The sequence below is a fragment of the Sceloporus occidentalis genome, unplaced genomic scaffold (genome assembly GCF_023333645.1).
Source record: "Sceloporus occidentalis isolate IW3139 unplaced genomic scaffold, rSceOcc1.0.p SCAF_9, whole genome shotgun sequence".
Taxonomy (NCBI): Eukaryota; Metazoa; Chordata; class Lepidosauria; order Squamata; family Phrynosomatidae; genus Sceloporus; species Sceloporus occidentalis.
In genome coordinates, this window is record NW_028316989.1 from 35,370,835 (window position 1) to 35,383,213 (window position 12,379).

At 42.4% G+C, this 12,379-nt stretch overlaps 1 protein-coding gene across 2 annotated transcripts in view; it reads right to left on the reverse strand.

Annotated features, from left to right (window-relative positions):
- Positions 1-358: 358 nt before the first annotated feature.
- Positions 359-12,379, reverse strand: part of PARP6 (poly(ADP-ribose) polymerase family member 6) — a 41,695-nt gene continuing 29,674 nt past the window's right edge. The window contains exons 18-23 of one of the 2 annotated variants that reach the window (XM_089538744.1): positions 11,128-11,200; positions 8,891-8,960; positions 3,410-3,489; positions 2,653-2,716; positions 1,990-2,074; positions 359-886 (exon numbers count right to left, since the gene is read on the reverse strand). In XM_089538744.1, coding sequence (XP_089394870.1) covers positions 784-886; positions 1,990-2,074; positions 2,653-2,716; positions 3,410-3,489; positions 8,891-8,960; positions 11,128-11,200 — 475 coding nt within the window. In that variant the 3' untranslated portion in view covers positions 359-783. Of the gene's footprint in view, positions 887-1,989; positions 2,075-2,652; positions 2,717-3,409; positions 3,490-8,890; positions 8,961-11,058; positions 11,201-12,379 lie in introns of those variants that run through there. The other variant, XM_089538743.1, reaches the window with a different exon arrangement.

Below are 12,379 nucleotides of genomic sequence, written 5' to 3' on the forward strand. Positions count from 1 at the left end.
GCAGAGCTTGGAAAAGTTATATTTTGGACTTGGGTTTCTAGGAACTATTGTCCAGCAACTTTTCCAAACTCTGTCTAAAATCTACTTGCTGAGACAGTTGGCTCATGCCACAAAGCAGCAGGGCTAGCCCAGTGGTCCTTTTAAAAACAATTGTGCAACATGTGACTGAGATGTCAAAAGCACTCATTCCATGAGAATGGAGACTGAATGACAGTGGCCCTGACAGCCACAGCAGCTCACTCAGCAATATGGAAAACACAACACTGACCTTGTATGTGCACACAATTTATGCACACATAAACACACACACACACAAATAAGTCTGTGCAGATGCACAAGAGCTTTTTTTAAACAGAATTTTAATAAGCTAAAACCATTTGCTCACACCCTCTCATTTTTGTGGGTTTCCCCCCTTTTTTGTTTTTTGCTTGCTTTTGTTGTTGAAAATTTCATCACTGTAAACGCAGGAGTGCAACGTCAGCTATCCCAACTGTTCACCAGAAAAGGGTCCAAGTCCACCCCGTTGGAGCGTCTCTAATATATTCTACATACAAGCCAGCAGGAGCTTCTGCCAGCCCTCTGGAGGCACTCCCACAGACCTTGGCCACTCAGAAGTGATGCTGGTTGCCCATTTGCTCCCCCCAACCCCTTGGGTCTTGGTCTTCATCCAGCCAGTGTTATCATTGCTTTGTGTGTAGCCTCCGACGCCTGGCTCATTCTGCCCAGGGTGGGGGACAGGGACAATGCTGGCACATGTTGCAATAAAGGGCATCCTCCAGCCCCTCAGTTTGTATAGACCTGAGTGCCAATCACACGCATGATCTCCTTCTGGATTTTGGGGTCCTGAGTATTGATGTTGGCATCTCCAACTTGGCCATCTTCATACCTGTGAAGAAGAAAGAACCCATTTTAGATCAGGCTAAGAGGCATAATGGCAATACTTTCTGCAAGCATCAAATACTGGATGGATGGATGAATGGATGGATGGTGACAGATTTGATTCGCATCTCACCCTTTCCCCCCCAAAACTGGGACTCAAGGTGACTCACAACAAAAATATATAAAAACAGAGCCTGTTCTAATATGAAAACACAAACACAAAACTGAATTAAAAGTCATTTTAAAAGCACATCTATTTTGAAAAGTACTTCACACCTTGTAAAAAAAAGTCCCCATCTCAGCAGCCAGTCATTTGCTAAAAGCCTGACTTCCATCTGAGGGAGAGTGAGTTGCTCACATGGCAGATGCTACAGGGTAGCAGTAGTTGCTTCCTGGCTGTGCTTCCTGGTGTGGGGGTGGATGTGGATGTGTGGGTGTGTGTTGTGTGCCTTCAAGTACTTTCCAACGTTTTTCTGGCAACCTCAAGGTGAACCTATATGGGGTTTCCTTGGCAAAATTTGTTCAGAGGAGGTTTGCCACTGCTTTCCCCTGTGGCTGAGATGCCTAAAATCATCCAGTGGTTTTCATGCATGAGCTGGGAATCCCTGTTCTCCAGAGTTGTAGTCCAGCACTTAAACCACTATGCCTCATTGGCTCCTAATATTTACCTCTATTGAAAAGTAGATCTGGCTTGTGTCCCTTTGACTATCCTATTATATCATATGAGGTGGAAGGCTTGATGCCATCAGCAACACAAGATTCAACTGTCAGCCAAGCCTGGATATTTATGCAAAATAGTAAGGGTATGTTATCTTATCTGCCACAGGAAGCAAAAATGTCATGGAATGGCTGTGGCTAGGAAGCACTAGGATGAGGAACCTTTTGTATTGATGCCCTGCTTGTGCATGTTGCCAATACATGTAGTTGGCCACTGTGCAAACAGAATACTGGACAAGATAGGTCTTTAGTCAGATCCAGTACAGCTCTTCTTAAATTAAAATTGCCTTCTTTCTGCAAACCTTTCAAGCTGGGTACTGTCCATGATATTGATTGGTTCCATCCACAAACAGAATAGCACCACTTCCCCATCCAAGACATTCAGTTACTCACACAAAGAAAAAGCGGGTGCAGACGTGGTCCGATACAGGGCAAACCCAGATGTTGCCATGCTTCTGGAGATCTTTTGATGTGATCACTGCAAATGAAGGAGGGGTTAGTCAGCAGTGTGGAAGGCTGGCTGGTTATGGCTGGGTATTTTTGGAATCAGGGACCCAAGAGATGGGACCCTGCACTCCAAAGAAAACATCTCACAAAAGATAATCAAACGGTGCAACTCAAAAAGTTGGGAAATCAACCTCATTCACCCAGAAACACCAGTGGGCCAGGATGCTTTGTTGTCTCAAAGGCCATTTGTCATCCTTGCTATATGAAACTCTCATATTCCATGAAGTATATTTCTGAATCTCAAACTTTGAGAGCAAATCACAGATGTTTCAGTTTTCTCTTAATTTTAGGTTTCTTTGAAGCATCCAGCTGTCCTCTGTTGGAAGTGAATTGCCGAACTAACTGGACATTTGGTTCGATCAGACAAGGCTGGCATTATAGTTCTATACCTTCCCCAAAAACACCATTCTTAAACATAGTATTTGCATGAATATAGTAGCCAAACCCTGGACTCAAGTGGAGTCTGACAGAAGACACCTAAGGGAAAAACTTAAGTAACGAGGGGGCGACTTTAAGGGGAAGATATCCATGCTTCCTTCTGTCACTTACCTTCACAAAGTGCGATGCAATTCAAATTCCGACTTTGCAAGAACCTGGACTGGATGGATCGAGTCTGCAAGCAAATCAGAGAAACAAGAATCATATTCCCTTTCTGTGAGTCCAAGTAGCTGTTGTCAACCTGGCAGCCAATCCAAGGACCACAATTCTCATCTTCCCCAGGGAGCTGTCTGGGGGCAGTGAGAGTTCCAGTCCAATATATCCAGAGGGCTAAAGGTTGGGGAAAGCTGGGTTAGTGCACCATCATCTTAATCTATAACAAGAACATTGTTTGGAATAGACAGAACCAACCAATTATGAGACTCTGGGCAGAATGCAGAAAAAGCAGAGTGCAAGGTAAGCCATGCCTTGGTCCCATTGCTCCTTAGAAGGAACAGTAGTGGATTTACACAATTGTTCCAAATCTGCCACAGTCAACCAGAACACACAAAACCATTTACCAACCAGCTGCTTCCTACAGATGTTAACTATGCTCCTGCTTACCTGAATTTCTGACTGAATGGATGCATGAGGCCCACAGCAAAATGATAAACTATCCTACATCAAATCAAATTATTGATCCATCTAACTCAGCACTGTCCACATTACTATTTATTGGAATTATATCCTGCCTTTCTCTCAAAATGGGATTCAAGTCGGCATAGAATAATTTTTAAAAGACAGAACTAAAACATTGATTACAAGTGTTTAAAAATAATTAAATGACACTAATTTTTAAAACGCAGCAATTAAAAACGCATAGCGTTACCTGGGGAATAGTGTTCATTCGGTTATACCTCTGCACCAGCTCATCCTTTGAAGGCATCCTGTGCTGCCCTTTCCCCATCCCTGCATTGACAATAAAGAGAGTAAGAGAAGTGGAGGCAGTATACTGGGCCAAGCTGATGCTCCAGCTTAAAAGTAAGGTGTTCTACCACTCTGCAATGTGACGTTTTTGTGGTGGAGGGTGCAGAGGAGGAGCAACAAGGAGGAAAATACAACCTGTGAGCTCTCTGCAAGAAGCAACGTGGAAAGCGCCATTCAGGGCAAGACAAAAACTACCTTCTTCCAGTTCTTAGACCTGTGGCAAAATTTTGCAATGGCAGTGACTCAATTTGGGTATGGATATATGGAATCTGTCTCCCACAAACACACGTCAGAGTTTTATCAGACCCAGCTGAAAAGGGCTCCTCCTCCCCTAGTTTACAGAAGAAGGGAAAAAATCATCATTAGAGACCTAACATATTCTGTGATGGAGAGTGGCTGGCACCAATCCAGGTGTAAGACACACATCTTCTGATAAAACCAGGTCACCATTGCTAAAAACCCTCTGCTGGTTGATTTGAGGCCATCTCCCCTTTTTCTCAGTCTGGTCTACACTACAGGGTAGTTGTGGGGTAATATTGGAAGAGAGAACCATGAATGGTTTGAAAGAAGGATAGATTTTTCTTTTCAAAAAAAGGAATAAAGATGTTTCAAAAACACATGCATGATGGAACATACTGTTAAGTTAAACATTTCCCTACCCCTTTAAAAGTGTCAGCAATGAAGTGGAGCACAGGGATGCGCAAGAAAATGTTCAGTGCAATGACATCAGCATGTTGCAACCATTTTTAAAAAACAAGATGATGCAGGAGAATTTTGAATCCATAGCAGCTCTGCCCACTAAAATATCTGATTAGCCCTTAAACTAAATGTTCTGTTTTCATCTTTGCCTGCCCTACTTAATAATAATAATAATAATAATCATAATCATAAATGATTTATTTATAGCCCGCTCAGTCACAATGAATCCAGACAGGTTACAGCAATAAAAATACATAAATATAAGATATATAAAAATTAAAATTAAAAAAATACTGTATGTATTGCTATATGTAAGGAAGGGGAGAGCCAGGTCAGCTCCATGGAGGAAAGATGGGATATAAACGTAACTCATACAAGAATAATCCCTCTCTGTGAAGACTCAGAGGTTGGTCTGACTGCACACATCCAATACACAGAGGTTAGACCCAAGACACAATCTTAGGGTGAATGTTGCTAGCTAGAGTTTCAATGATCTGAACTGGTGCAGAAATGAGTGACTGACTGCATGCGTCCACTTCTTTCTGTCTGGTCTGATTCTTATTCATTCAGAAACATTTTTTGATAGGAGAGACTCAGATTTAATAAATGGACAAATCAGGAAATCTTGGACTGCTATCATGACAGCTGAACACAAGAAATGAGTGCAATCGAGTAATGAAAATGGGGTAGCTCTGGAATACAGTGGGCCCTTGGTATCCGCTGAGGTTTGGTTCCAGCCCCCCCCCCCCCCCCCCCCCGTGGATACCAAAATCTTTGGAGCCTTAAGTTCCATTAAATACAATGACATAGTAAAATGGTGTCCCTAATATAAAATGTGAAAATCAAGCTATGCTTTTTGGAATGTATACATTTTTAAAATATTTTCTCAAGACATGGATACTTGTATCTGCAGATAAAAAAATCCATGGATATGGAGGACTGACTTGGGTACTCTGGAGCCACATTTTGCAGAGCAAAGAAGGGCTTGCATATTCCCAGGAGCTCTTTGGGGAAATGATAGTACAGACATATGAATAAACAAAGCAATAACTCCCATATCCTGGTAAGAAAGGAAAATGGCAAGAGAGCTGGAGATGGCAAGATTTTTTGAAGTTTTGTGACTAAGGTGGGGAACCTGTGGCCCTCTGGATGTTGCAGTACTACAACTCTCATCATCCTTTGCCCACTATTTATGCTGGCTACAACGGACTGGAAAGTGTAATCCCAAAACCTCCAGATGGTCACAGGTTCACCATCTCTGAGCTCCATTTGCAATTAGTCTGCCCCAGCAGATAAGTAAAGGTCCCTCTCATTGGCTCTTACATTCTTTAATCTACTCCAGGAAGATGAGATTTCTATCCATTCCCTATAGCCCAACTGCCTACTCTGATATGTTCCTTTTGAACACTGAATGAATCTCATAGGACTATTGTGAAAAGGATAAAATGAATAGCAAGGGAGGCCTTGCATATTCCCCATAACTCTTTGTGGAAAGAATAATACAGAAGTATGAATAAGCAAATATAAAAATGATAATCATCAAAGATATAACTGTGTCAGTCTGTAGAATCAGTATGTAGAGAGATCTTGTAGCACCTATGAGACTGACTGAAACAAAGAAGTTGGCAGCATGAGCTTTCTTTGGAGTTTATCAGACAAGGGAAATTGGAAGTATAATCTAATGGCAATCTGAACTCAATCATGGGGTTTAACGTTATTGCATGATAGACTACCACACACAATTTGGGGCAATGGGAAGTCAGTCCGAACACAATCATGGGGTTTCACGGTATTGCGTGAGAGTGGATCACACGCAATTTTGGGAAATGGCAAGCTATTTTTTGGGCAATGGGAAGTCAGTTCGAACGCAATTTGAATTCATGTAAATTTGCTGAACTAGCAAATTCACATGAATACGTTCTGGCCCCACTTTCTTTTCATTCAAAATTAAGAGATAAACTCCATAGACCTCGATCTGGTTCCTCAGTGCATTCCTAAAAGCATCTGACGAAGGAGACTGAAGTCTACGAAAGCTCATGCTGCAACTTCTTTCTTTCAGTTATTCTCAATGGTGCTACAAGATCTCTTTGCATCAGCAAGGCAACTATCAGATCCAGAGTACTATACTCTCTGTCTCAGCACTTGTGGTCAACAAAATCCACTCTCATCATTATCACTTCATAAAACACAGGCACCTCCGAATCAGCTAGTGTAGTTATTTAAAAAGTGAAATTGAATCCCCCCCCACACACACACACACACCCCTAAACCAGCAACTGGCACAAGCAGAATTTCTCTCACCAAAATCCAACCAACATCATAAAACAGAATCTCTAACCAGTCAGCAGAAGGAGAACAGGAAGCCACCCTAGACAAAGACTTTGAGCTGGCGCTACTAAGAGATGGAATGAGGCAGTCGCCTCAGGCAGTATGTGCTGAGATAAAGGACTGAATGAAGTGGAGCATGGAGATGAAAAAGAAAATATTGAATGTAATAACGTCACCATGTTACACAACCATTTTTTTAAAAAGATGATGCAGGAGAATTTTGAATCCATAGCTGCTGTGTCCCTAAAATATCAGATTAGACCTTAATCTAAATGTTCCATTTTCATCTTTGCCTGACCTACCTCACAGGGTTGTTATAGGTATAAAACAGAGGAAAGGGCGAGCCATGTCAGCTCCTTGGAGGAAAGATGGGATATAGATGTAACTCATACAGTACATTAATAATTCCTCTCTGTGAAAACTCAGATGCTAGTCTGACTGTGGACACTCAATACACAGAGGTTAGGTACAAGGCACGGTCTAAGGGTGAATGTGTGGATTTTGCTAGTTAGAGTTCCAGTGATCTGAATTCTAAGCTTAGTGCAGAAATCCATAGTGTTCTATACTTCACCCACACAAGCTATTAAATGTCTGATCAGCTTGTATGGAACAGAATCTTGTTTGTTTGTTGGATTTATGCCCAACTATCTTTCAGGATGGGATCCACGGTAGCTTCAGGAAGTTTTTAAAAAGATTAAATTAAAATCCCATTTTACAAAAATTCAAGAAGAATTAAATAACCATATATTAATACCATGATGAAAACAGCTAAAACACATTTCAAACATAATTACAATTAACAGATGAAATCTAAAATAAAATAAAATACAACACACTACTTTGCCATACTGCATCTGTTCATATGCCTTGTAGTGGCCTTCCATTTATGACAATTCCATGAATTTCATAGAGTTTTCTTAGGCAAGGAATACTCAGAGGTGGTTTGGCCAGTTCCTTCCTCTGAAATACAGCCTACAGCACCTGGCATTCATTGGTGGTCTCCCATCCTAACCAGGACTGACCCTCCTTAGCTTCCAAGTTCAGACAGGATCTGGTGCCTTTAGGGTATTTAAGCATTCTAGTGTGACATAATTTACAACTCAAAGGCCCGGATGAATAGAAAGGTCTTCACCTGCCAACAAGAGAGCTAGGCCAATTATTGCTTGCTCTGGAAACAAAGCTTTTCTCCTGCACTGCTGCCTAAAATTCATTGATTGAACCTGGGACCTCTAGCATACAAAACATCCCTGCAGATCAGATCCTAAATTAGATACCATTAAGTTTATCGCACAGGAACAGGTTTGGAACGGGCCTGTCGCCGGAAGTTCCCATTCTGTCCCAGATGTGTTCCACAGGGGCCAATTTTCAGGAACGCTTCTAAACAGTTCCCGAAAATCGGCCCCTGGGGAATACATCCAGAATGAAATGGGAACTTCTGGTGGCAGCAGAATTCTCCTGTGCAGAAAGATGCATTCTATGTTGCCTCCCGTTCCCATCCCACTCCCTTTCGTAACGCAACAGGCCTGTTCCAGGGTGATAAACTTACATGTCTGTTCAAGAGAATCTTTCATAATTAAGGAACAGGAAATGCAACCAAAGCTTGAAACTATAGTATAATAATCTGCCTTCTGTTGGAAGCAAAGTTGAGGAAAGCTACTTTGGAAACTACAAATTTCAGAATTCTGGCCAACGAAGGCAATTGCCATGCTGGCTGGCAGATTTTGGGAGCTGTAGTCCAGAAATAATTTTCCAGCTGTGACTCAATGTGGGAGAAACACTCACTCCTGTTTTGAATTTACATACCGTTTCTTCTCATGGCCACATAACCCCAGTCCCAAACATTTCCAAGATGGCAGACAGTACAAACCAAACATACCTATGGCCCAAATCCCACCTCTCCCATGCAATGGATGAAAAGAATTACTATGAATGAAAGGAAGACCAGGTGTGCTTGCACCCTACCAGTTTGCTGAGAATGCATATCAACAAGCTGCACCCGCCATAGAATTTAGATGTACAGAGAGGAAAATGAGACAGATCACTCTCACCGTTTAACAAGCCTAGATGATCTGAATCCAGAAAGTTTGCAATGCTTTTGGATACACAGCAAGGACTGAGATAGACACTTGATAGAGATGATAGATAGATAGATAGATAGATAGATAGATAGATAGATAGATAGATAGATAGATATGTAGGTAGGTCATGGTCCTTCTTCCCACACTGAGTGTTGAAAGCTCACCCGGATGAAAAACATAGACAGGGGTGGGTGGGAGCGGCTCTTGGATGCAAGGCAAGCATGTCTGCAGGACAAAGGGTGCACTGACAGATGAAGGACAAAGAGAGAGCCGCTTACCTGAATATCCAAAGGAAATACTGGAGATGGGGCTCAAATAGATGCCTTTGCCATAGGCTGCTCCATGCAGCTTGCAGAAAAACACCAATGTGAGCCACAAAACGAACCAAAAATAAAAAATAAAAAAAGAGTGCAGGCCATGGAAGACATGGCCACAAGCCAAAACCTGTGGTCTATCTGTCTGATCCTTAAAGTTTGTACTGAATCTTTAGCTTTTCCCCAGCTTGCCTCTCTTGAATGGACTTCCCTGCCATGTACCTCCTTTTAAAATACATTGTGCAGTTCAGACACACCATAGTATAGCATGTACGTACTTTTGGTGCATCTGTAACGCGCCATACTGGGGATCCCAGTCTTAGTCCTCACTGAGCCACAATACTAAATGAGTGACCCTGAGTTGTCACTCTCTCAGTCTGATCTTCCTTGCAAAGTTGTTGTGAAGTAAAGAGGAGAGGAGAAAAGCTAGCAACTATAACACTTCAAGCTCCTGGGGACTGTGTGGGGTGCTGAATATTACCTGCAATAGTAATAATCACTTATGCTGTTACAACCATAACCCTGGGATTAGCCCGGAATTTGCTGGAATAGAGTCATGAAGTGTGGGAACAGAAAGGATCAAAAACACCCTGTATTTAGCTTTGATGGGAGCCAGTGAGACCATCTGTTTAAAGAAGTAGTGACAGCTGTAGTGGCTGCAGGAACAACTGCATGACTGAGAAAGCAAGCTCTGGACAAAATATCTCTCCCACTGTTACTAGCATTGGAGCCTTAAAATCCTAAGTGTGCATGGCTTTCTCTCATGACCCTATGCAGAATGGCCTGATGGGATAGATGACGTATAGTCCTCCATGACTGCAAGGCGAGCACATCACGTACAATATTATAACATAGATCAAAGAGGCCAAAATAGGAGTTGCCAACAGAAAAGTCATTCACATCTTTGGGCAGATTTATGGCCCAGGATGTTTTGCCAGGCCATGACCATTCTCACCTTGGAGACTGTCTATAGACCAAGCAATCTTTAATATGTAGATTTGGTTTTGCTTTGAAGTAGGGTAAACAACTCTCCGCCTGAGGCATGATTTTGCCTTATTTAAGATCACTCAAGTCCTTTGTCTAGTGTTCTGTGTTAGAATCCAGGCATACTCCACATTTGTCTGAGATTCTGATATAGTTCCAATCCCCCCCCTTTTTTCCCCTTTCTGTGCAGCAGAGCCTTCATCAATCTGGACCTTGGAGCGTCAGGCCAAACAGGTGAATATCAGCATTAGTCCAGCTTTTTGTTATCTATCCAATGCTAACTTACTATATTCTTGAGCTCTTGGGTGATTGTGTGAGTGTATGCTTGTTTTATGTATGTATGAATAATAAACAGTAGTCAGTTTTCATAAAACTTGTCTCTGCTGACCAGTTATTACCTTGGCAACCTTTGTATACATAGGACAGAGAATGCTCCTCTATTTGAGCTAAAGATAAATCCCCCAAAACAAGGTTTCATTATTACACCACCCTGTCCCTCTCTTTTGATGCCATCACCTTTACGTGGAACAAAGGAGCCACATAGTACCATTCTTTGGCACTACTGACAGCACATGGCATTTCCAGATCTATTGTCCCAACAGAAATATCACCTGCACAGTGTAGTGTTATGTTTAGAATGTCCAACTAGTACTGTAGAGGTCCAGATTCAAATCGTCACTCATTCAGCCAAGAAATTTGGGCCATAACCTCACATATTGAGGTTTGTGAGGACAAAATGGGACAAGGAGACCCATGCCTGCCACTTCAAGCTATTAGGGGGAAAGGTGTGTTAAAAGTGTATCAACATAATCCATCTTTGATTATCATGAGTCATTTGTGAGAACGACTAGGACTGTCAGAAAGTGGTAAATAAAAATCAGTGCAAAAGAACTATGCTGTGGGACATGGAGATGCTCTCCACATGAGGGGACAACGTTGGGGACTGTCCCCTCACTCACTGTCAGGCTTTAGGCATCATCATACTGGCACTTGCTCACAGTGAAACACCAAAAGCATTGGGGTAAATACAGCCGATGGAAGGTGGCTGTAGTTCAGAACCAAGATGAGTTCTCAGAAAGTCCTGAATGGCTTGGCGTATCTGAATCCTGCCTGAGCAAGAGATGCAAGTGAGAGTCCTGCAAAGATGCCCAGGAAGCTCTTTGTCATTGCAGACTAATCGGGTTATAGCAGATATAGACATCAGGAGGGTCCCTTACCTGCAATTTAGTGTAGGATGCATTGACTAGCCCGTTGCGCAGAATGGAGTGCCAGTTCTCAATATGAGAGCCACTGCAGGGAGAAAGAAAACATTCAAGCTTGCCTGTATGTTTCTCAATCACAGAAAGGTATGCAAAAGCACACATATTCATGCACAGAACCAGTGGTGCCCAATCTCCTAATTCAGAGGTGGGCAAAATGTGGATTGTGTGTGTCACCAGTGAAGTCCCTTCCACACCCAAAATAAATTTCAGTGTGAAAATGGCCAGTCACATCCCCATGATTGGCCACTTAAAGGATATTTCACTCCCTTGGTTCCTTTTTCAGACTTCAAATGATATTTTTTAAAAATCACACCAGAAGAGACTGGAAGGCTACCAAAAAAGAATCATAGAATCACAGAATTTTAGAGTTGGAAGAGACCGCAAGGGCCATCCAGTCCAACCCACTTCTGCCATGCAGGAAATCCAAATCAAAGCATCCCCGACAGATGGCCATCTAGCCTCTGTTTGAAGACCTCTAAGGAAGGAGACTCCACTACACTCCGAGGAAGGAGTGTGTTCCACTGTCAAACAGCCCTTACTGTCAGGAAGTTCCTCCTAATGTTGAGGTGGAATCTCTTTTCCTGGAGCTTGCATCCATTGCTCCGGGTCCTAGTCTCTGGAGCAGCAGAAAACAAGCTTGCTCCCTCCTCAATATGACATCCATTCAAATATTTAAACAGGGCTATCATATCACCTCTTAACCTTCTCTTCTCCAGGCTAAACATCCCCAGCTCCCTAAGTCGTTCCTCATAGGACAAAGGACCTCTTGAGATAGCATTTCAGATGGCCATTCACATATTCCTGGGGGTTTGGTGGGGACACAAATAATAATTTTCACACCAATTTCCCTGCAAGCATGGGGTCTTTGAGGTGGCCTCCCACTGAAGTCCAGAGGAGGGCAAATATGTCCCCAAGATCCAGAAAAGTTGCCCGTCCTTGGTATGAAGTTTGTACATGCAAGCACCCTAGTGTTTGTGACTTTGCAACAACACTAGAACCACCTCTCTCTTCCAAACATCCAAATTCCCAGAAACAAAAATAAAAATAACAATAACAATTGAGACACAGGTATCTGAACAAGGATATATCCAGACACATGTTTGCAACATGTAGGATTTATTCCAATAATAAAAGTGAGAGGGGGTGGATCAGAGTTTACATAACAACTTTTCTTAACAACAACTCCCAGTGGCCATGTGGCCTGGGA